Source organism: Abramis brama (assembly GCF_963993115.1).
Source record: "Abramis brama genome assembly, chromosome: 6".
Taxonomy (NCBI): Eukaryota; Metazoa; Chordata; class Actinopteri; order Cypriniformes; family Leuciscidae; genus Abramis; species Abramis brama.
The window spans coordinates 21,726,612-21,749,373 of NC_139968.1; the positions used below are offsets into that span (position 1 = coordinate 21,726,612).

General features: G+C 39.0%; 1 protein-coding gene across 1 annotated transcript in view; it reads left to right on the forward strand.

Moving 5' to 3' along the window:
* ncanb (neurocan b) overlaps nt 1–22,762 on the forward strand; it is a 120,128-nt gene that overhangs the window by 19,991 nt on the left and 77,375 nt on the right. Inside the window, exon 2 of the mRNA XM_084117990.1 lies at nt 16,204–16,277. Coding sequence (XP_083974116.1) covers nt 16,204–16,277 — 74 coding nt within the window. The remainder of the gene's footprint in view (nt 1–16,203; nt 16,278–22,762) is intronic.

The following is a 22,762-nucleotide window of genomic DNA, read 5'->3' on the forward strand; positions in this document are numbered from 1 at the left end:
TTAGTTAACCGTTCTGTCTAATACATTATAAGATAGAACTGTTAAACAAAAGTAAACTGTATACAAAGAAGTAGTAGCGTTTGCTTTTATATTATTAGTAATCCAAAGGCGATCGCTATAATACTTTCTCGTTCACCGTCAGCATTCAGCAAATATGCATTTATATCATTTAAACAATTTTGAATATCTAATGAACATTTCATTTCACAAACTTTTCAGACTTTGTCGAATGCAGCTGTGAGATCTTCTGAAGTGTGTATTTGTATAGCCTGGATAACGGTTCATGCGTGACAGTCCGTCCGTGCGAATTGAACGCGGACAGGACAGTTTAGCTGTTGCTGGAGACGTACGATCGACAAACTTTAAATCTTTTTATTCATATTTGTTTTTAACAATTTCTTTATTTGTGAAAAATACTGTAATAAGATTACAGAATCAAGACGTTGCCATCTAAAGTACAAGTCTGTTTATTTTACAGAATTCTTTTTTAATTCATTTTTCCATGGTGTATATCTGCTTTATATCAGCTGTATTGGCATCGGCCATCAAAAAATCTATATTGGTCGGGTTGGATAGCTAGGATAAGAAGATGCACAGGTCACGACAAGTATAAAGTTTGTATTATAATGTAAGTTGTTGGACTCATGGACTTTTTACACCTCCTCATCATTGAAAGCAGGCAGAGCTTGATAAATACATTGGAAACTTTGATTCTTTGAGAGTCCTTTGAACTGTTTAAACCCAGTTACTTGGCTTTCTTTGCCGTGTGGCTTCGAAAAACATACTGAGGAAAAACATGCACTGATGCTCCAAGACAGAAGATTCGAAAGGGCAGAAGGGCTGGTTAAATTGTGCCCTTGGGAACAAAAGCCAGCAGTCAAGATTCTCTCACTAAGACAGAAATAGTGCCCTGGATTTCTAGTGACTTACTTGCGACGCAAGAGGTCCATAAGATGGCATGTTTTGTCTGGCTATCAGTGTCCTAGTATTGATAGTTCACCTAAAAATGATAATTCAGTCGTTCAAAACCCATATGGCTTTCTTTCTACCATGGAGCACAAAAGGAGATGGTTTGAAGAATGTTCACGCCGCTCTTAACCAATAAAAACACAGCGACCAGAATAGGACCTTGTCTATCGAACCCAATAGCTTTGTGGAGAAACAGATCAAATGTATCCCTGTAAAGCCTGTCATATGAAATCATAATCATAATCATTTTTTTTTTAAGTGGAAAAGTTACATATAGAACATATAGAAAAATATAAAAACACACGTAGAAAAGGTTTTCGTATGTGTTCTTTGTTGAGTATCATATTTGAAACATCAAGCTTTTATGACTTATATAGTATAAATTAGGAGAATAAAAAGCTAATATTTCAAGGAGGAAAAACAAACAATGCATTTTATTCAGAGGCTTAAAATGAGTATATATATATATATATATATATATATATATTAATACATACATATATATACATGTATATATATACATACATACATATATATGATATTTAGGTCACATAAATATCAGAAATTGCACCAAATTTCACATATACAGTATATATATATATATACTGTATATACTGTATATGTGCAATTTGATGCAATTTCTGATATTTATGTGACCAGAAAGTACGATTAATTTCTGATCGTTTTTAATGTAAATAAATGAGAGATCTTTATAACAATATAGCAGAATACTCACATAAATGCATATAAATATCAGTTTTCACTCTATATCTCCCAATAATCTGTCTTTGTAAGATAATATTTAAATGCTTGATTTTATGATCAAAGCTCTGTAGTTTTTATAGTGGGGGGCAAAACATATAATGAAATGCAATACAATGATGATTGAGAGCTGAGCAAATAAACATTCCTCAAATGCCCGATGTATCATTTTAACGTGAAAAAAAAGAAGAAAAAAAAGAGGTATGATAATCCAGTAAACCTAATTTGCTTCAGTTCAGTAAGCGTCCATCTTAATATATTACTATTTAAAAGTTATTCTTGTTTACTATAAAAAACATCAAAAACACACGTGAACCCTGACCTGAAGGTGAACATTTTTACAATTATCCTAAAATGCCTTTTATTAATAAAAAGGAATAAACTATCAACCAGACGACAGAAGGCATGTAGTAGACTGCATGCGACAAAGTTTCGATCAGTCGAGAGGCCTTAGAAATGCGCTTATCAAATATGATACAGTAGGAAAAGAGCAGTGTGAATATTCTCCCAGATTTCTTTTTTTGTGTTCCACAGAAGAAAGAAAGCCATACAGGCTTAGAATGACATGAAGGTGAATAAATCAGTCATTTTGCCTGAACTATCCTTTTGAACGAATTCTGTTTCATTCTGTTTGCTGGGGAATATCCAAGACATGCCATTTATTTTGACAATGTCGCTCATGGCGGTTTGCCATACGTCCTGGAAAATGAGAAAGCGTTGCTTTGTTGGATGCTCTTATTAGGTTTTACATCAAACTGCTGGAGATAAGTAAATAAAAAGCTGCAAATGGAGCTCACACCGCTGCTCTCTTTTTCGCAACGAGTCGATGCTTCTCAATCAATATGGCACCAGGGGTCCATTACATCTGACTGAGACAAAGGAATATTGGTGTGACCCTTACACTTTTGAGCGATTTCCTTCCGGCGTATTTTTTTTCCTCTTGTCTTCTTTCTCACCTCTCGTTTTCATTTGAAAGTCCTCCTTTAACACCGGAGACATTTACAGCTTCATGAAACTCATTAAGAGCTTTAAGTGTGATTATTTTAATGAGCACGGATAAACAGGCAGGATAAAGTAGGACTTTCTAAGACGGCTATTTGAGTGTTAATCCTATCTAGCCTTCTTTGTCTTTTGTTCGGACCTCTTGAAAACTTCACTGTTACCCTTTCTCCCCCTCCCCCCACACACACGCATCCATCACTTCATTTCTGCTAGATTGTTTGTCTTTCCCCTGCCAGCTCTTTTTCTCCCCGAGCGCATGTCTCGGAGAAAATTGAATCTGAGCGCTTGCCACAGTAGTGCTCGATAAATATATATAACGCATTGTTTTATATTTTGGTATGTCAGCAACACTGCGTCAAAATAAGATCCGGTTTAGACTATGTTATTTTCCGCCTGAATCTTCCTGCTTGTCGTTTCAAAATTGCAATTAACTTTCTGGTCAGCTTCTTTTTTGATGTCAGATGTTTCGCTGTTCACCCGACGTGTCATAAATTCATGAAAAACGATTCAAAGCTGTCGCACACTGCAGCTATTCAGCATGAAAAGGCGGGTGACGTACTGTTGAGCGGCGGACATGTGCGAATGTGATTTTCGGGGTGGTTGGCCTCCGTCCCTCCCCATCTGTCAGTGTGTGTCGGAGGTCAGAGGGGAATTCATTTGTGTTTTGGTGTGATTTCGATTAGTTTTGTGTGGTTTTAGTGGGTGAAAACACGCAGTGGACTCACCATATGCTTCCCAGTTTAATAGTTTGGTTCTGACGGAGTCATGTTTTCATAAAGGGATCCGGAGAAGTGGAGCGGGCTGAATGGATAAAAGCTGTTCTGACACCTGTTCGGAGAGCCCGGCTCATATAAACACTCACACACACCTACATGCTCCATTGTTCCAGCCAGTTTGTGGGATTCAATGCACCAGCAAGACAAAGCTGGCACTGGCACTGGCACTCCAGTGGCTGAATCGCGGTTCGTGGCTCCCACATTTGACGAACTCAAACAATGAGTGCGCATGAAATTACACAGATTATACTTGCAGAAGTAGTCACCATTTGCACACCTTCGTGTCCTAACCCTTTTTTTTTTTTTTTTTTGTGGAACCCAAGTGGTGCGCTCTTTTCCATATAATGGTTGTGAATGAGAACTGAAGAGAACAAGTGGTTCATTTGACATTAAATAATAGCTTTTCATCAGGAACAGACTGAATATAAGGTGTAATTTACTGAAATCTTTAAAAAAAAAGACGTAATGTAAAAGCTCTTAAAGGGATAGTTCACCCAAAGTCATTAATTACTCACCCTCATGTCGTTCAAAACCTGCAAGACTTTCGTTCTTATTCAGAACACCAAGATCTTTTTCATGAAATCTTGAGACCTTTCCCTCCGTTGCCAGCTACAAGCTTCTGTTTACCACAACTGATGTCTGAGTTGATGAATATTTATATGTGAACGAAAGCCTAAATTCCATCTGTTCATCATATAAAGTGATCGAGTCTCTTCAGAAAATTTGGACTAAACCTCCCGATTCATATTTAACGATCTCTTTATGAACTTTTAAAGCGTCAAAGTGGTAGTTGCGTAGACTGTCAATGGAGGGACCGAAATCTCTCAGATTTCATCAAAAAGATCTTCATTTGCGTTCCGAAGATGAACGAGGGTCTTACGGGTTTGGAATGACATGAGTAATTAATGACATTTCATTTTTGGGTGAACTATCCCTTAAAATCCCTGTATTCTTTTATTGTGTAAAGGTCATGAATGGCTTACTTAAAATCTGAGTTGCACACAAATTAGCCTAGTTTTTTTAATGTCAAAACTGGAGAAAAACTTGGCAGTATTAAAACAGCACAAATATGACATTTTCTTGCATTGTTGTTGTTTTTTAATCAGTGGTTTGTACATGTAAACACAATCATTGAGAGGAAAAAAAATCAGATTTTTTTTCTCATTACAAACTTTAAAATTCCGTTCACAGAACTTCACACCAAGGAAAATAAGTATAACTACTGTATATAATTGTTCTAACGCTAAGAGAATATTGCAGTCTACAGCTGTAATGAGAATGACACAGAGGAACGATATCGTTGGAATCACTAAAGAAAGTTTTTTTTCCAGCTGATGAACAATAAAATTGGTATTGACATTGGCAGCCAATCAGAATCCACCCTGCTTTAAAGAGCCCGAGCATTTAAAGCGGCAGATGATATAACTGCTTATAATACACAGAATGATATTAAGCATTGTTGTGGACCCTGATATTGTTATCTTTATATAGCCATTGTTCCAAATTACAGACCAAATTACACAAGGATATAAAATAAAATAAAAATAATAAAACAAAAAAATGACTAAAAAATAACTCATTCGCTGGAAAAGTTTATATGCACCAATAAAAATAAAAAAAGTTCATTTAATTTAATTTGAGTTCATAAAGACAATGTTTGCCAATCCGATCCAACAGACAAAATGAATGTGAAAACATTGGCAATACATTTTTTGCCTGCAAAACTGTTGAGAAGCCAAAAACTCTAACTCCCATAACTGAAGATGTAAAAATGGTGGCTTCAGTAATGGGAAAGATCGCAAAAGGATCCAAAAACCTGAAACCTGTATCAATATGAAGATGCTGCCAGGCATGTGTAATAATCTTTGCCTGATGTTTGCTGCAATGGCGTTTTGTCAGTTTCTGTCTCGCATCTGCTGAATTTGGCGACATAACACGAGTTTCCTCTTGTACAAAGGTTTCTTTTTCTGATTTTTCATGTGCGCCAGGGAAAGCGTGGCTCTGAGTTCAAAGCCACAGTTTTTATGCGCGCTTCCTAGATGTGATTCAAAGCCGACAGTCTAGGAACTTTGATTAACCGAGGTACCTTTACAGTTCCCAGTCAGAAGCAGGCAGAGCTGGGTCATTTTTATCTGCTGTTTGTTGTTGGTCGTTTCCTCTCACAGCGGTTCTGGACCGAATTTTGGTTCAAAGTGGCGACATTTTAATTGTTCGCTTATGTACGTGACGCGGAAAGTACACACGTGTCATTTGTACAGACTGCTCAACATCAACATGTCTTACAGTGCTTTCTAGTCACTTTTTATTCCACAGGGAAGGACCTTGATGCACAGAAGAGCAAGTTAAATATTTCCCGTCGTCGGCTGTCGAAAGTGTCAGCGTGCCTGAAAGCGCAAATTAAAAGCAGGAAATGTTTGAAATTGCCAGTGCCGAGCCCCCGCAATGTAAGCTCCCTGTCACCTCATTTTTCAAAGCTACAGCTTCGGCTCCGGGACCTTGAGATGGAGAAACTCATTTCATTTGGTTCTTTTGGAGACAAGTCCGCTCCCTCGACCAGTCAAGCAGTTATTGCCAAGCTCAATTAGTTGCTGGATTGGCCATTTGAATGAAGGGAAAGGTGTAGTCAATCACTTTTAGGTTGCAGTTGGTGGTTGCAGAAAGGGGAGGACGCCTGATGCCACATTTTGTCCTTGACGCCCTTTCTAAGGTCTATAAAAGGTAAATTACTCAATGGTGCTTGTTAACTGAAATCAATAGTTTCATTTCACTTGGGTTTGGATGATTAAGTCTTGGCTTAGCAGTTTCTACTCCAGATACGATGAGCTTTTGGTGCTCATTTGGAAAATGCAGGTTTGAATCCATGCCTCAAACTATCTACAGTGTAAAAAACATGGCAGCAACACTTTATTGTACAATTTACAGTAAAACAAAGGTATATTTCATTGTACCTTTTCAAATATACTGGTAAATACAGTAGGTTCCAGCAAGCGATGTTGTAACATTACCAGTAAATTACCGGTATATGTGCTGTGTGAACGTGGAATGAAGATTACCGGTGTTTTGCACTTATGAGTCAAGTCAAGTCAAGTCAAGTCAAGTTTATTTATATAGCGCTTTTCACAATACAGATTGTATCAAAGCAGCTTCACAGTATTAAATTAAAATAATACATCAATGCTTGTTTCTAGTGGAAAATGTCCACGTTTGGTAATGCTGATCAATAGTATTGTTGATTGATTAATTAAATTAAATATCCCAAATATCCCCAACTGAGCAAGCCAAAGGCAACAGTGGCAAGGAACCGAAAAACTCCATCAGGTGACCTAATGGAGAAAAAAAAACCTTGGGAGAACCCAGGCTCAGTCGGGGGCCAGTTCTCCTCTGGCGTTTATGAACTAGAGGTCGGATTTAACTGTAAGATTAAAAGTATTATATGAATGCCTGGCTGAAAAGATGCGTCTTTAATCTAGTTTTAAACTGGGAGAGCGAGTCTGAGCAACGAACAGTATCAGGAACCGTTTAGGGCTTTATAAGTCAGTAGCAATACCTTGTAATTAATACGGAACTTTATAGGTAACCAATGTAGTGTGATGATAAAATTGGTGTTATATGATCATATTTTCTTGATCTAGTAAGAACTCTAGCGGCGGCATTTTGGACTATGGCGGCATGAGGTCAGAACGCACTGACGTAAGAAATTATTTTGGCCAATCAGAAGCTGTTGAAAGAGCAACAGGCCATTCATAAAATTATGACGCAGATGATGCGTTTACTTAGCACTGTTTACAAATGTCTTCAAATTGGAGTGAGACCGAAACTACTACGAAACTACCGACAGTGCTTCTCCTCGTCCGGGCCTATGAAAAGATTTGGCAACAACAGTTAGCGATACCGTCACGTATGATAAAATAACTAGCCTTCTTTAGGAACAAGGCGTAAACTTCCGGTTAATGACATCATCACAGAGTGTACCGGTATTTTGGAACTGATGTGTGAATGGTCTGTGACCGGTAAAAAGCCTGAACGCTGTTGTTTGTGTGAACAGCACATTTTTGAATTTACTGGTAAATTCGTTCTGGCAATTTTACGGTAATTTACCGTGTGTGAAAGGAGCTAATGTTAAACCAAATTATTCAAACTTAAAGCCATATATAACTATATATATATATATATATATATATATATATATATATATATATATATATAACTGATAAGAAAGAACTCAGGAGAAACTGTTACTTCAATGGAAAAAAAAATCAAACATAAGCTGTCACACAAAGATGAATGTCAATTTATGTTTTTTTCACTGCATGACTGCATCACTTCCGAAAACTGTACGTTTATTAGTATTTTGCTGTAAAACTGCATGAAATTCCCATTAGATCTATACAGTTTTTTTTTTTTTTATAAATACCAAAGCTAAAGTGTACTATTACACAGAACGGCATACTATTTCTAGTAGATTTTCAATTCTAATCTTGCATATTGGTATGCATATAATTACAGTTTGCATACACATTTAAATCCAAAATAGAATGCTAGATTAGAACATGGTATTCCACAGGTATTTTCAATACCATGCATGCTTTTTCCCGTCAGTTTACATACTTTTTATGCACATGATGAAAATGTACTGGAAATACGATACAGTTGTACACCATTGCCATACTATTTTCAACACTATGATTTGGGGTGCAATAATTCTAATCTCGCATACTATTTCGGACATAAATAAAGATGCAAATTGAGCCTATAAGAAATGAATTGGCCCTTTTGTTTTTACATCAGCCAGACATATTTACTGTGTCAAAATCTCCCGATCTGGATGGTGAGAAAAACATTCCTTTTTTACTCAGCAGGGTTAGAGACAAGTCTGTGAACATCATAAGGACGAAAAGGAAAAAAAAGTGAAAGGAACGGACATATTGACACTCTCGCAGCGGAAACGAACTCCCGTTCCCTCATTGGCACGCTGGCAGCATACTGCTACATTAAAGGCAATCAGTGCCCATTGAGATCACGCAACGGGATGTGTGAAAACCACTTCAGTTTGTGTCTGTGGGTGACGGCATACTTGCACTAGCGCAGTGCTAATGTGTCGACCGCCTCTATGTCCGTCTGCTGCTTAATTGCATCTTTTCATGTCAGTTAAAGAGGACCCACACACACACACACACACACACGTAAACATGCGCGACAGGCTGCCAGACAAATGCAACACACACCTGCGTGTTCACATGCTTGAAAAGTCCAGTAATGAGGTGAGATTCACACTGTTATATTTCTATCCACTCGAATCAAATTTTTGACTAAGACGGCAATTATGAGAGCAAACATCTTAAATATTCATCCGTCATGCTGGTCAGGGAGTGGAATATCCCCAGTGTTGTGTGTCTGACCATATGGTGTGCTTGAGTGACTTGTCTAAATGCATATGCAGGAGTTTTACTGCACAGTCTCATTGTCCCAGATGGCAGCGTAGACTCCGCATCAGTATCCAACTTCTTCATGGCACTCTACAGTATGTCCCAGATGCCAGGCTGGTATATATTGCAATTTGTTCTTTTGAATATGTAAATTAGAGTTGCTGCTTTTTTTAAACTTGGTAAAAAGATGCACAATTACACAATAAATTTAGAGCCGGATTCTGTTTCTATCATTCATTCTCTCTCTATCTGTTGTTTCTCTTTGTATTGTTTCTATCTATCATTCATTCTTTGTATTGTCTGTATTGTTCGTTCTTCCTGTCATTTATTCTATCCATTTGATGTTCCATCCATCCATCCATCCATCCATCCATCCATCCATCCATCCATCCATCCATCCATCCATCCGGCTTGCATTCTTTCTTTTGTTCGTGTTTTTTATCTGACTTACATTCTGTTGTTCTGCCTGTCTGTCTGACATTCTATCTAAAGTTTGTTCTGTCGTTCATTCTAACATTCTATCTATCATTCAAGCGTTTTATCTATCTATCTATTGTTTGTCTGTTTTTTCTGTCTATTGTTTATCTGTCATTCTTGTTCTGTTGTTCTAACTGTAATTTGATCATCCAATCAATCATTCGTTTGTTCATTCATTTGTTTGTTCGCTCTGTCATTCTCTCATTCTTACGTTCTATTTATTGTTTTGTCTATCTATTGTTCTGCCATTCTATATATTCTATCAATCTATGTATTGTTGATTCTTTGTCTATTGTTCATGCTTTCAATTGTTTGTATCGTTCATTCTTTCTGTCATTAATTCTATCCATTTGATGTTCCATCCTTCCATCCATCCATCCGACTTACATTCTGTCGTTAGTTTTATGACTGTCGTTCTTTCTGTTGTTTGTTTTATGACTGTCTGACATACATTCTGTCGTTAATTCTGTCTATCTGATAGTTTGTTTTGCTAAATACAGGTGTAAATGGGGTCTAAAACATTTTGAGCTTGTCCACTTTCGACAACTTCCAGAGGTTGTCGAAAACGCATTCGACTGGATTGCTTTCGTAGTGTAATCGCTCATGCGTTCGAATGTGCCGCAAAAGACCTCCTACTCTCCGCCTACTGGCCTAATGCGTGATTCGTGAACATTATGGAAAGCGCGCTAGCCAGACGGGATTTTTAATTTTGTCGGCTGGAGACCCAAAGTTGGTTTGAAGACTAAAAATGTACCAAGCACAATGTTCTCTCACCATTCCTTATTTCTTGCACACACTCACCGCATTCAGATATCAGAGCAGAAATGAAAGCCATTGCTTTCCGTATGTTAATCCCTCGTCTTCGGGCGTGTTCATATTTAGGCCCCGTTTACACGTACATGGTTATTTTGAAAAACGGAGACATTTCCCTTCGTTTGTGCCCTTCGTTTACACGCAAACGGAGAATTCGCGTCTGAAAATGATTCTTTCTAAAAACTCCGGCCAGAGTGGAGATTTTGGAAAACTTCATTTGCACGTTTGCATGTTAACTGAGAAAAACTGAGTTTTAGGGAGCCGACGTCACAGTATGTGACTATTTTTGGGATTCTTATTGGCTGATGTGAGCTTGAGCTTCTCGTTACACTGCTCTTGACGGCATATACACGGGTTCGTGTAAACTAACACTTTTCTGAAAACTGACAGGTGTGCACGATGTTATTTTTGAAAACGGAGAGGGGTGAAATGTCCGTTTATGAAAATAGTCGGCCACGTGTAAACGTAGCCTCAAACTGTGTGAGCTTATTTTGTACATTAAATTGAAAGATATGAAAAAGCCCATATATTTACCCGCCCATTATCCCTCCCCTCGAAGAAATCAGGACTGAAGTGGTCAAAAGTGGACAAAAGACTTATTAAAACCTCAGGTGTAAACGAAAAATTTGTCTCCCACTTCTACTTGTGATCTGATCGATCAAAACGCATCTTAATACCAGGGGCCGGTTTCACAAAGCTATTTTAGACCGGTCTATAGTGTTAGACAAGTCTAAAATTTGCTCATAGACTAGTCTAATGCAAGTTAGACTGTTTCACAAAAATAAAGACTGACTTAATTTAGACCAAAAAAATTAGACACCTTACCCCCAGGCTAACTTAGGTCTAAGACTCTATGTTACCTTGGCAACCAGCAGTAACAATCAGTTACAAACTGCCAAAAGAAAAGGGAAAATGGCTCATAATTTAAACATTTCTTCCAGTTATTACATTCCCAAGTAAAATGTCCTTGTAACTGTTAGGGCCGTTACATAGTCAACGCGGGCAACGATCGACGCGCTCCTTTTCATAGTCTGAGCAGTGGACGCAAGCGTCACGGGCGATGCGTGAAATGCAATACACCGCTCACGCAACTGGGGGTAGTAGAGTCATAGTGGAGTCGTGGCTCTGAACGCCCTTCTATTTCGCTTCAAACGCTCGCTTTATACGCGCGTCCTATTCGCCTTGGACGCGCGAATGGATTCAAAATGTTCAAGCGTCGAACTAGACGCGATAGACGCGAATTTGACGCTCTATTCGCGTTTGGTGTGAATGCTGCATAAGAACAGGCTGCGATGTCAAGATTGCAATGCTGAAGTGTGTGTGTGTGTGTGTGTGTGTGTGTGTGTGTGTGTCAGAGAGAGAGAGGCACGGGCGCGATTGAACAATGGAAACATAAAAACATACGCCGTCATTTATACTCCTCCAACAAACACATTTTTTCCGCTGGGGTAAACAGCACTGAGCGGTTGAATGTGCTTACTCGATCCGCCATGTTTTTTGTTTTGAAAAGTGTCTTATTTTACCCAGAATGCATTGCAGTGTAGTACTACTTAAGATAGTCAGAGTCTTAAGTGCTTTGTGCAACGGTCTGATTTAGATGTCTATCTGAAGTCTGACTATCTACTATATCTAAGCCATAGTCAAAGTCTATCTTTGTGAAACCGGCCCCAGGTGTAAACAGGGCCTTTCATTCTATCTATCTAAAGTTTGTCTGTTTGTTCCATCTATTCTCTATCTGTCGTTCTTGTTTGTTCTATTGTTCTATCTTCCTATAATTTTATCACCTAACAGTCAATCATTTATTTGTTCAGTCTGTCGTTCTGTTATTGTTTTGTTTATCTATTGTTCTATCTGTCTTTCTATCTATTATTCTATCAATCTATTGTTCATTTTATTTGCTCTGTCTATTGTTCTATTGGTCTATCATTCTATCTATCTGACCAATATCTATCTAGCTATCTAATTGGTCAGGATAGATGGTCAGGTGGACTAGCAACTGGTTTTTACAAGGTAATTCATCTTGGTTAAGTTGGTTAGACCAGCATAAACCCATCTACCCAGTTCCAAATTGCAGCTTGACCACATTAAGCTGGTAAGACCTAGCTTTTACAGGACGCTATAACGCTGAGGTTTCAGAGCCTTCAACCAGTCTGCAATGGCATGGAAATGAATGCTGGTCTTTGTTTTGTTTTCCTTTTTTCTTCTCTTTTCTTTTTAACCTTCTGGACCAGGTCACTCCCCAGAGTGATTGACACTTCCTGGCTGTGTTGATACCGGTGTCGTTGCTAATGGCGACAGGCTGACCCACCATCTGTATCAACCATACAATAGACTGAATGCACAGTTTTAGTGCTCATATTGTGGTGCACTTTCTTTTTTTCTTTTCCCTTTCTTTTTCTCTTTTTCTCTTGCACACAAACACACAGAAATGAATGTCTGTGATTCATTTATTTGTTTGTTTGGTGCATTTATGGTGCCCCTCAAGGCACAATGTGTTTGTCTTGCATCACAAACAGAGATCTGGGGGTTTAGACGTGAGCTTTTAACCCACTCGTGAATTGTCTTGGAGAAACGCCACGATTTGTAGAGACAAAGCAAAAAGATACAATAAACATTTCAGGGAAGCTGATAAAAGACCCGCTTTGCAAATGCACCATGTAAAAGACATTTACAGAAAACTCTGTTATGTCTTGCCATGGAAAAAAGGATGCTCATATCTCCTGTGTTTGTATTGAAGTGTGGTGTGTATGTGTGTGTTTTGAGGGAGCAACACTTTAGCTTGATTCATGACCGTGTCCAATAACTCACAGTGGCAAGGCTGCCAATGACGGATGCATTAAGATGTTTTGTAACTGTTCTCCTTGAGTTTCTGCCCATGGGAAAAAAAAATCAAAGAACATTCTCTTTCATTTCTCCTGTGAGTTTTTGTATTTGTGTTGTGTATACATGTATATATATATATTTTAGTGCTGTCAGATTAATGCGTTAACACACATGATTTATATTTTTAGTTTAAGCTCCCTTTTGCGTCTTGTTGTGGTTGAATATTTAAATTGTCAAGGCTTAAACTTTCGTGATGACAGTGCTGGCCCGTCAACTGTTCACATTCATGCATGGTTAGAATTAATAAAAATGTTACTGGCCAACTGGGGAGTGACACCATTTCATATACTCGCTAACGCAAATTCTTACTTGCATTTGGCACTTGGCGAGTGTTCATTTTAGGCCCTGTATATATATATATATATATATATATATATATATATATATATATATATATATATATATATATATATATATATATATTTAAATGAACACTCGCCAAGTGCCAAATACGAGTTAAAATTATATATATATATATATATATGTGTGTGTGTGTAAATATATATTTACACACACCAAGTTCTGTCATGAAACTCTAGATGGCGCAGGCTGATGGGTCCTTAATGCAAACTGATGATATTTACATTGTTAACTACACGGCACAAGGTGATTGGTTCATGCCACATCTGCAGCCAATGAGCTTGCTGCTCAACATTTGTATACTCAACTGTATAGAGCTACGGGTAATTATATGTATGATATTTGTGCAGAAGCTGAGGTACCCAAAACCCTAAATATTCTGGTCAATAATTAAGGTTGGGTCATGTCAACCTCTCCTCATGTGAACCAACCTCTAACCCCGAGTTTAAACAGAAGTGATGCTTGCTTTAGCCCTAACAAGAGTACAGGACTGACTCGGGATGAGTTGATGGAGGCCGGAGGCTGTGGGAGTCTACAGAGGTCTGGCATGATGTTTTGCCAGGATCAGAGAGCCCAGGCTGGGCAAGACAACAGCAAGATTACTGCATGCCAGCACACAATTGCCTTCCCACTGTGAAGAGGAAGTGGGCAGCATCTAAACCGGGCTATTTCTTGAAAAACCTTTGAGAAAGAAAATCTTTTACGATACAAACAGATTCATGGACTGAGCTGTAAGGGACACTCCGTGTTTGTAGGCATTTATACACCAAACCTTCCATCAGATCCATTGTCTGAAAGCATATTGGCTTCCTTTCATTTGAGTATCAGTTTCTTTTAGTATGTGTGTGGGTTTGTCTTAGTTTTTGCTTGTGAGCGCTCGCCTACCTCCATGTAGGAGGTTCTTGGTTTGTCATCTGTCACCTGGCTGTAACAGCTAGCAAAAAATGCACAGCTCCAACCTGCAGATACAATTACGAGATAGACTCCCATGATTCCCGGCAGAGATGTAAGTTAACGGTGGTCACACGGTCAGGAACAGAAAATAGACCTTCCACATGTTGGAAATGAACAAAGAGGTATGAGAAGAAAGATGCTAGAATCTTTGATTGAATTGACAAGCTGTCCATTTAACCCATTAGATGAGATCAAATTAATTTCCAGCGATTAAACGACTGTGCGGTCGCAAATGAACCGATTGTCTCATTCGTTTTGATGCACTGGTAAGCGCACCTCTCTCTTTGTCCTTGCGCTCGTCTTTGAATCAGAGCAGGTGAGCGGTCTGCTGTAATGTACACTGGTTATCCCTGTCCAATCTCTCAGACAGTGGCTTGTATTTCGCCCTTGGCTACAGCGAGTCGAATCTGCAGAATCTATTATTTACTGGCGGCTCTTTGTCTCTCTCACACTTGGTTTGTACTGAAGACTTTCTGCCTGTAATAATGTAGATTGGGGATGTCAGGCATTTAATCTACCTATCTATCTAATTTATTTTTAACAGTGGATTTGTGTGCCTCAAAGTGCACCAGATTAATGAATTTATCTTTAAAATGTACAAAATTTTCCACCTCCGCATCATTTTGAGCCAGGAAAAACCCTGTTGTCCCTATTCTCTTAATGAGTAATGGGTGTGTTTTGGGATTTACGTGCGTTAAACCAATGAGAGTCTCATCTCCAATTCCCTTTAAATGCCAGTTGCACTCGCACCATGGCAGATTTGCTATTTACATGACGGAATTTGATAGTGGAAAGACCGAACGCGTCTCCAGAGCGCAAACGAAACTGCTCATGCGCGAGGTAGAAGTGCGCAAGCAAACTATCTACGGGACAAGCCTGATTCCACCATATCTTTATGTACACAATAATAATGTTTTACATTGTAATCCTTTTATTGTTTGTGTGCTGCTGTGCGTCCCTGTGTGTGTAATAAGCAGAGTGTACGCGCGTTGTGGACCCGCCTATAGGCGCACATTACTAACGCGCTCTTTAAATAAATAAAAAAAAACTTTAGACCAGGTTTCAGTTGGTCAATGGCACAGTCTATTTCTGTTACCTCAAAATAGTAACGTACCAACAATGTGCCAGAACACACCAGCATGCCCATTGGCGCAAATGCATTTGTTATTTAAACAACGTGCCACAGGACGTGAAAATGATAACTGCGTCGGGCTGAAACTAGCAAAAAACACTTGCATCCCGCTTGGCGCTGCATTGCGCCGGGTGTAAGATAGGGCCCAGTGTATTTTTATATTTATGATTCTATCCATCTTGGTTTTCTATCTTGAGGTTTGATCAGCCAGTACTCTGAAAATGTATTACATCTAAAAAATTAAATGCTTGTCTTTGAAAGATTCATGAAAGCGATCTGTTGAGAGTTATTTCACTGCTGTTTACGTCCTGTAAAAAACTGGTAAAAATGCTGTACTCTTGAAAACTGCAGTGATAACTAATGATTTTTGTGCTTAACGTACAACACTTAAATGGTAGAGCCACCACATTCAGGTTAAGGTCAGCACAAATGTTTTGTTTGTTTTTTGCAATAGGACATCAAGATTGAGAGGCTTGCTTGAATATTTTGACCTATCAAGCCTTTGATAGGTTATTGAATTCCTATAAACTGAATTAAAAGACTGAAAATGCACTAGCAGGCTTTGGTGGTTTGATTTTAATTAATTTTGACATGACTGAAATGATAATGAATCCACCTCTCTGTGTCTTTTTCTCTGTTTGTCCTTCAGGATGCGGGGGGAGCTCCGCTTGACTGTGCTCCAGCCTCTCCTGGCTGTGTGTCTACTTTTCACCCTGGAACACAGTGAGTCATTCTCTCTTCAATCTGAGTGTTCATCTACTCTTATCTGTTCAGTCGTGGGAAGCACAGTTGTCAATCAAATGCCCTGGTTGATTCAGTAACAACTTTTTCAAATTTCAAAAATCCAAAACCAACAGCTGAATTAGCGCTTTTTTCTCTCACAGTGGACAAAAAGAAATGCAATCTATCTATCTATCTATCTATCTATCTATCTATCTATCTATCTATCTATCTATCTATCTATCTATCTATCTATCTATCTATCTATCTATCTATCTATCTGTCTGTCTGTCTGTCTGTCTGTCTGTCTGTCTATATATCTGTCGGTCTGTCAAAGAAACCTCAGACTGCTAGTGCATTTTTTTTCTTTTCTTTTTTGGTGACCTACCCTATTGAAAGAGCTTGTCGTTTGTAAAGAGACTCTGTGTTTATCCATAAAGGGATAGGTCACCTAAAAATGTCAATTCTGTCATAATTTACTCAACCTCATGCCATTTTAAAATGGTATGACTTTATTTCTTTTGTAGAACAAAAACTGTTTTTCTTTGTCCATACAGTGAGGGATGTTGTTTTTGGACCCCACTGACTTTCATTGTATGCACAAAAAGTTCAAGCATTCAAAATATCGTCTCTTGTCCTCCACTAAAGAAGGAAAGTAATACAGGTTTGTAACAAGGTGAGTAAATAATGGCAGAATTTTCATTTTTTGGTGAACCATCCCTTTAAAAAAAAAATTCTCTCTAGTCCTTTCATCTTGTGGTAATTACCGGCGCACACCTTTCCCTGAACATTCACTGATGAGCCCTTTTGGACATCGGTTATAAATCCCCCTCGGCTGGATTCTGCCCTCCGCTGCTTCCATCTGCAGTAAATAGAGAGTGCATAAGGAACACTTTCATCTGCAGAAAGCCTCATTTCCTCACATTGCCACCTAAAGACTTGTCATCACTCACTCTAATGCCTGTATTGGCTCTCAGTGGCGGTGATACCGTGCTCACGTGCCATAAAAAAGGAAGACACTGATGCAAAGCTTGTGCGGGGCTGAATCCTATACGGCGTCTAAAGCCTTTTGTACATGCAAAAGCTTCACGCTCAGCTGTGCGAGACCAGGTCCCAAGTAAGAACTTTGGCAAGGCTGTGTTGCAAGCACTGTTTCACAGACCGGCCTCCTCCGATTTCAGATGACACCAGGTTCTTATCGGGCACTCGCAGGGTTGCAGGCCGAGTCTCTCGGTCCCTGACCTGCTCGCTGCCATCTGCACCAGTTGCTTGGTGTCTGGTCTGGCACTTGAGGTCCACCGCGCACTTTTCTTTTCTAGCGTCAGCAGCAGTGAGCGAGATAAATAGAGGCTGCTCATAATAATATGCACAAAGATTTCCTCGCACTCTTAGCTTCACTCTCCATCGAAACCCCTCTCAAGGGACATCCATGGTGTAAATAAGGACACTGTCTCCATGAGTGTTAAATATCTGATTCCCTTCTCTCATCATCTACTAACTAGGGTAAGGTTGCACCAGTCGTCCATCATGAAAACTATTTTAGTAATATTTGGTAACATTTGTTGTCCAAGTGGTGTATTTTAATACGAAAGTATTAAACTATTGAGAAATTGTATCTAAGATTAGTCAGGAGCAATACATTAGTACAACAAAGTGGAAAATTCAATAATTAGTTTATTTTTATTTGTTAAGTAATAATTTGTCGCTGTTGTTTGTCCAAAACCACTACTTTTCAGGAAATAGGAAAAAACACACTTTTTTTTTTTTAAACACCGTGTGAAAGTTGATATTGTGGATTTATATATGGTCAGACACTTGCATGGGTCATTATATTTTTTAAAATTCTACCAAAATCAATCTCAAATGGAGTTTTGACCAATTTTTTTTTTTTACATGAAAACCCTGTTGAAATTTTGTCTGAGATCTTGAATCATAAAGTTCTATAATGTACAGTATTCAATCAGTCTGCTATTTAGTTTCAAGTAAGTTTAATGGTACAATTCTCATGCATAAGTTACGCAGCTGCTGCCACAGTTTATGCGAGAGTTGGGCACACTTAAGTTAGCATCCCCGTATCACGCTAAATAAATGTGCTATTACCTAGCAGAGAGCAGGAAATGTAGTCAAGCCTCTGGACTCTATCTTTATGTATGTGTGTGTATTTGAGCAAGAGACAGGAAGGAAGACAGGAGATATTGAGCTCAGACACCCTGGGCTCGGTTAATATTCATGGCGCTGTGAATATGTCGGGAACCTCTGGGGGGTTTCCGGGGGAGAGCATCTCATGCGAGACGCTTTCAGAAAGGGAATGTCATTACGACGGCCTGCGTGCGCTTGACACCACATAAGCACACCTGTTCATTTTTAATCCAATGATTCCACTTCTCAAACACCGTTTTGGAGGAGGCTGTATCTGCGGTGGCAGTGGATGAAAGACACCATTGGAGGTCCTACTTAAGAGTGGTAATCAAACAAACAGCCCTTATTCTGTGGAAATGATGCATATGTAGATTTACTTCAAGGCTACTGGCTCCTGTTGCGAATATTGTCGCGAGTTTGTCACAAATGCTTTGGATATATGAATGTTTCAAGCTCAGTGCGTGCATTGCGATTGCTTGTGCAATTAGACGCCACAGGACAGTCTCGGCCTGTGGTTAGGAAACTGAAAGAAAGAGCAAAGGGGGAATACCGACAAAAATGGGCAGTTTGACAAAAGGTGGCCTGTAAAAATGGCCACGGCACTAAAGAGAAATCGCAGTACACTTACGGATTCGTCATTGCATTAGCTTTGTATATCTGTTCTCATGGAAACCATTAAAGAGCGTTTAAGGAGGTCAAATTAACATCACTGAAGGCTGTCTGTCTTTTTTTCAAGGGAAGGCCATGTAAAGAATTCGGTTCATATGGGGTCTTTCAATGTATTTCTTTGTGGTTTATTTTTATTACACACATTAGTATAATATTAATAATAATTGCCGGCAGTAAGTCAGACTTGTTCCCGGTGCATGTTGCACTCTTGCCCTTTGTCGTCGGTTCTGTTCATGATTTTTATGGACAGAATTTCTAGGCGCAGCCAGGGGCCGGAGGGTGTCAGGGTTGGGGACCACACGATTTCGTCTCTGCTTTTTGCGGATGATGTTGTCGTGTTGGCCCCTTCAGACCAGGACCTTCTGCATGCACTGGGACGGTTTGCAGCCGAGTGTGAAGCGGCTGGGATGAGAATCAGCACCTCCAGATCCGAGGCCATGGTTCTCAGTCGGAAAAGGGTGGTTTGCCCGCTTCAGGTTGGTGGAGAGTTCCTGCCTCAAGTGGAGGAGTTCAAGTATCTTGGGGTCTTGTTCACGAGTGAGGGAAGGATGGAACGGGGGATTGACAGACGGATCGGTGCAGCTTCTGCAGTTATGCGGTCGATGTACCGGTCTGTCGTGGTGAGGAAGGAGCTGAGCCGCAAGGCGAAGCTCTCGATTTACCGGTCAATCTACGTTCCTACTCTCACCTATGGTCATGAGCTTTGGGTCATGACTGAAAGGACAAGATCCCGGATACAGGCGGCCGAAATGAGATTTCTCCGCAGGGAGGCTTGGCGCTCCCTTAGAGATAGGGTGAGGAGCTTGGTCACTGGGGAGGAGCTCAGAGTAGAGCCGCTGCTCCTCCACATTGAGAGGGGCCAGCTGAGGTGGCTCGGGCATCTGTTCCGGATGCCTCCTGGACGCCTTCCTAAGGAGGTGTTCCGGGCGCGTCCCACCGGGAGGAGACCCCGGGGAAGACCTAGGACACGCTGGAGGGATTATGTCTCCTGGCTGGCCTGGGAACACCTCGGTGTCCCCCTGGAAGAGCTGGAGGTAGTGTCTAGGGAGAGGTAAGTCTGGGCATCTCTGCTTAGACTGCTGCCCCCGCGACCCGGCCCCGGATAAGCGGGAGAAGATGGATGGATGTACAATAGTAAAATCTTGTGGAATGATTTATTTTTAATAAATTAAAAAATATTAAATAATAACTTATTCTTATTTTCTTGTCTCATTGTTATTATTTGTATTATTATTATAATAATTCTTATTATTATACACCATGTATATGCAGAAAACAAAAGAAATTTCTTTGGCATGGCATGCCTGTAGATATGTAGCCACTGCTCTCTCTCCACAGTAAAGAGAGATGGCAGTACACATTCTTTCTGACGGTCATTATCTTTTCTACATTGGTGGTCGCAGCAATAATTAAGGCATGTGTAAGGAAGTAGGTAATGCGACATTCGTAGCTTGCATTAACACCACCGAATGCCGCCTGTTATTTTTAAGATGAAGGTTGTGTGAAGAAAGTAGTTAGCTTTTTCACTTAATAGAATCAGGCTCTTTTTAATGTCATTTTATTACCTTTTTTATATCTATTTTATACCTTTTATATATGACTTTTATGTTTTATTATCATTAATTGCGGTGTTCCTTTCGGACGGCGTGGTAATAAAAGGCCCATTATTTTATAAAATCCTCAAATATCACTGTCAAAAGGATTCAAGGAAATAACTACAGAAGGCATGATCGTCAGCATAACCCCGGCCCACAATCGATCAGTCATTTCGTGACTGCTGGGTAATTGAAGACAATAAGGCCACTGTCAGCAAGCAGCCAATTACATTAGCCTGCAGAGAAAGAAAGGGAGAAGGACAAAAACATTCATGTAGGAGATGCGTACGAACGCTGTTGTCTTGTGTTCCCTGTTCTGGGATGATAAAAGCTTCTGACAGCACTTAATGCATTTCAGGTGTTCAAAGAGGACGGCAAATAGTCAAAATACATCAATGAACAAGAAAAGCAGTAGCAAGTGGTCACTTCTTTTTTTTTTAAAACTCTTTCCTAGTCCTTCCCCCCTGTAACCCTCAATATTTTTACCCTCTTTTTGGCTCGACCTCAGACGGATGAGGAAAGATTAAAAACAACGGCAGGATTTCAAACAAAAGGACGATCTCCAGGGGGTTATGCTTGTAAAAACATTTCCATCTAAATGCAGATTTGGCATATTTTGCTATGCTTCTTACATTCATTATTTACCCATGTGGGACCAAAGCAATCTTTTATTTCTTGGCTCCGAGGTGTAATTTGTTTTTTAAGGAGGTATCTGCATTTGATTTCTGGTTATTTAACGTGGCAAATTAGATCACGATTGCACACAAAACATTACAGAAGAAACAATTTACACACTGTTGGCACAACTGTATCCGGAGAGCAGCCTAATTTACTACATATCTGTTTAAATGCGTCTGAGAAACATGCATAAATGCAATTATAAGTGTTTGCATGTTGGCATCGAGGGCTTGGGGAAACAAAAAGTCATGCTCTGCAGTCTCACTGCTTATATTCTCCTCAAGCATGAATTCAGGCAACAGGAAGGTAATTCTGTGCCTTTCCCTTATCGTGAGCATGACTTCCCCGGAGATGGAGGACAGAAAGGAAGGAAAGCATGGGCTTTGAGACAAGATCTGGTGGAAGGAGGAGTTGTCGATCCCTCTCCAGAGCTCACATGCAAATATTTTTTAATTTATAATCTATTGATTTCAGTTGTGCTGCTGCTTTCAAACCAGCAAACAGTTTTTCAAAATGTTATTAAATAATCTACTATTTATAGTGTTTAATATAATATAATATAATATAATATAATATAATATAATATAATATAATATAATATAATATAAAAACATTATTCAAATACATTTATAAAACTTGAATATTTAAATATGTGTATTTTATATGCATTACATTTATGCGAAAACAATTATGCAAATTCATATATAAAACTTCAATATTTGGATATATAATATATAATATGAAAATAAATAATGGTATAAATGACATGATGAAACAAATATTATTCATTTTTAATTTAATTCAGAATATTTTTTTGTATTACATTTTCCCTTCATTTAGTATTTTCTCTATTTATTTTAAAAAAATGTTTTAAGTTTTATTTATTTATTTATTCATTCATTCATTCATTCATTCATTCATTCATTCATTCATTCCCAAATATATTTATTTCCAGATTTATTTATTCATTTATTTTTCACTTAAATAATCGGTGATTTAAAGTGTGTTATTATTATTGTTATTATTATATATGTTACATGTTTATATATATATATATATATATATATATTTCGACCACCACTACTGATTTCGGTCCCCTTAACAGAGCACACTCAATTCGAACCTTTCCTCTCAGCTAACCGATTTCCTTCGTAACATGTTTGTGAAGATATGTGTCTTGATTCAACAAGAAAATTGCAGGTCCATTTGGCCCTCCCATTGATGTTGTCAAGCACTCTCTCTCTCTAGCGTTTTCACCGATGTACAATCCATTTCTGTGGGGACGGAAAATAAGTGTCGTTAGACGAGTGGGCTGCCATCATCTCTACCAAGATATTCGCTATTACTCCCTGCAAATGACTGTTGCCCGTTAGAGAGGACATTATCCTCCATGCTTCAGCTAAATGT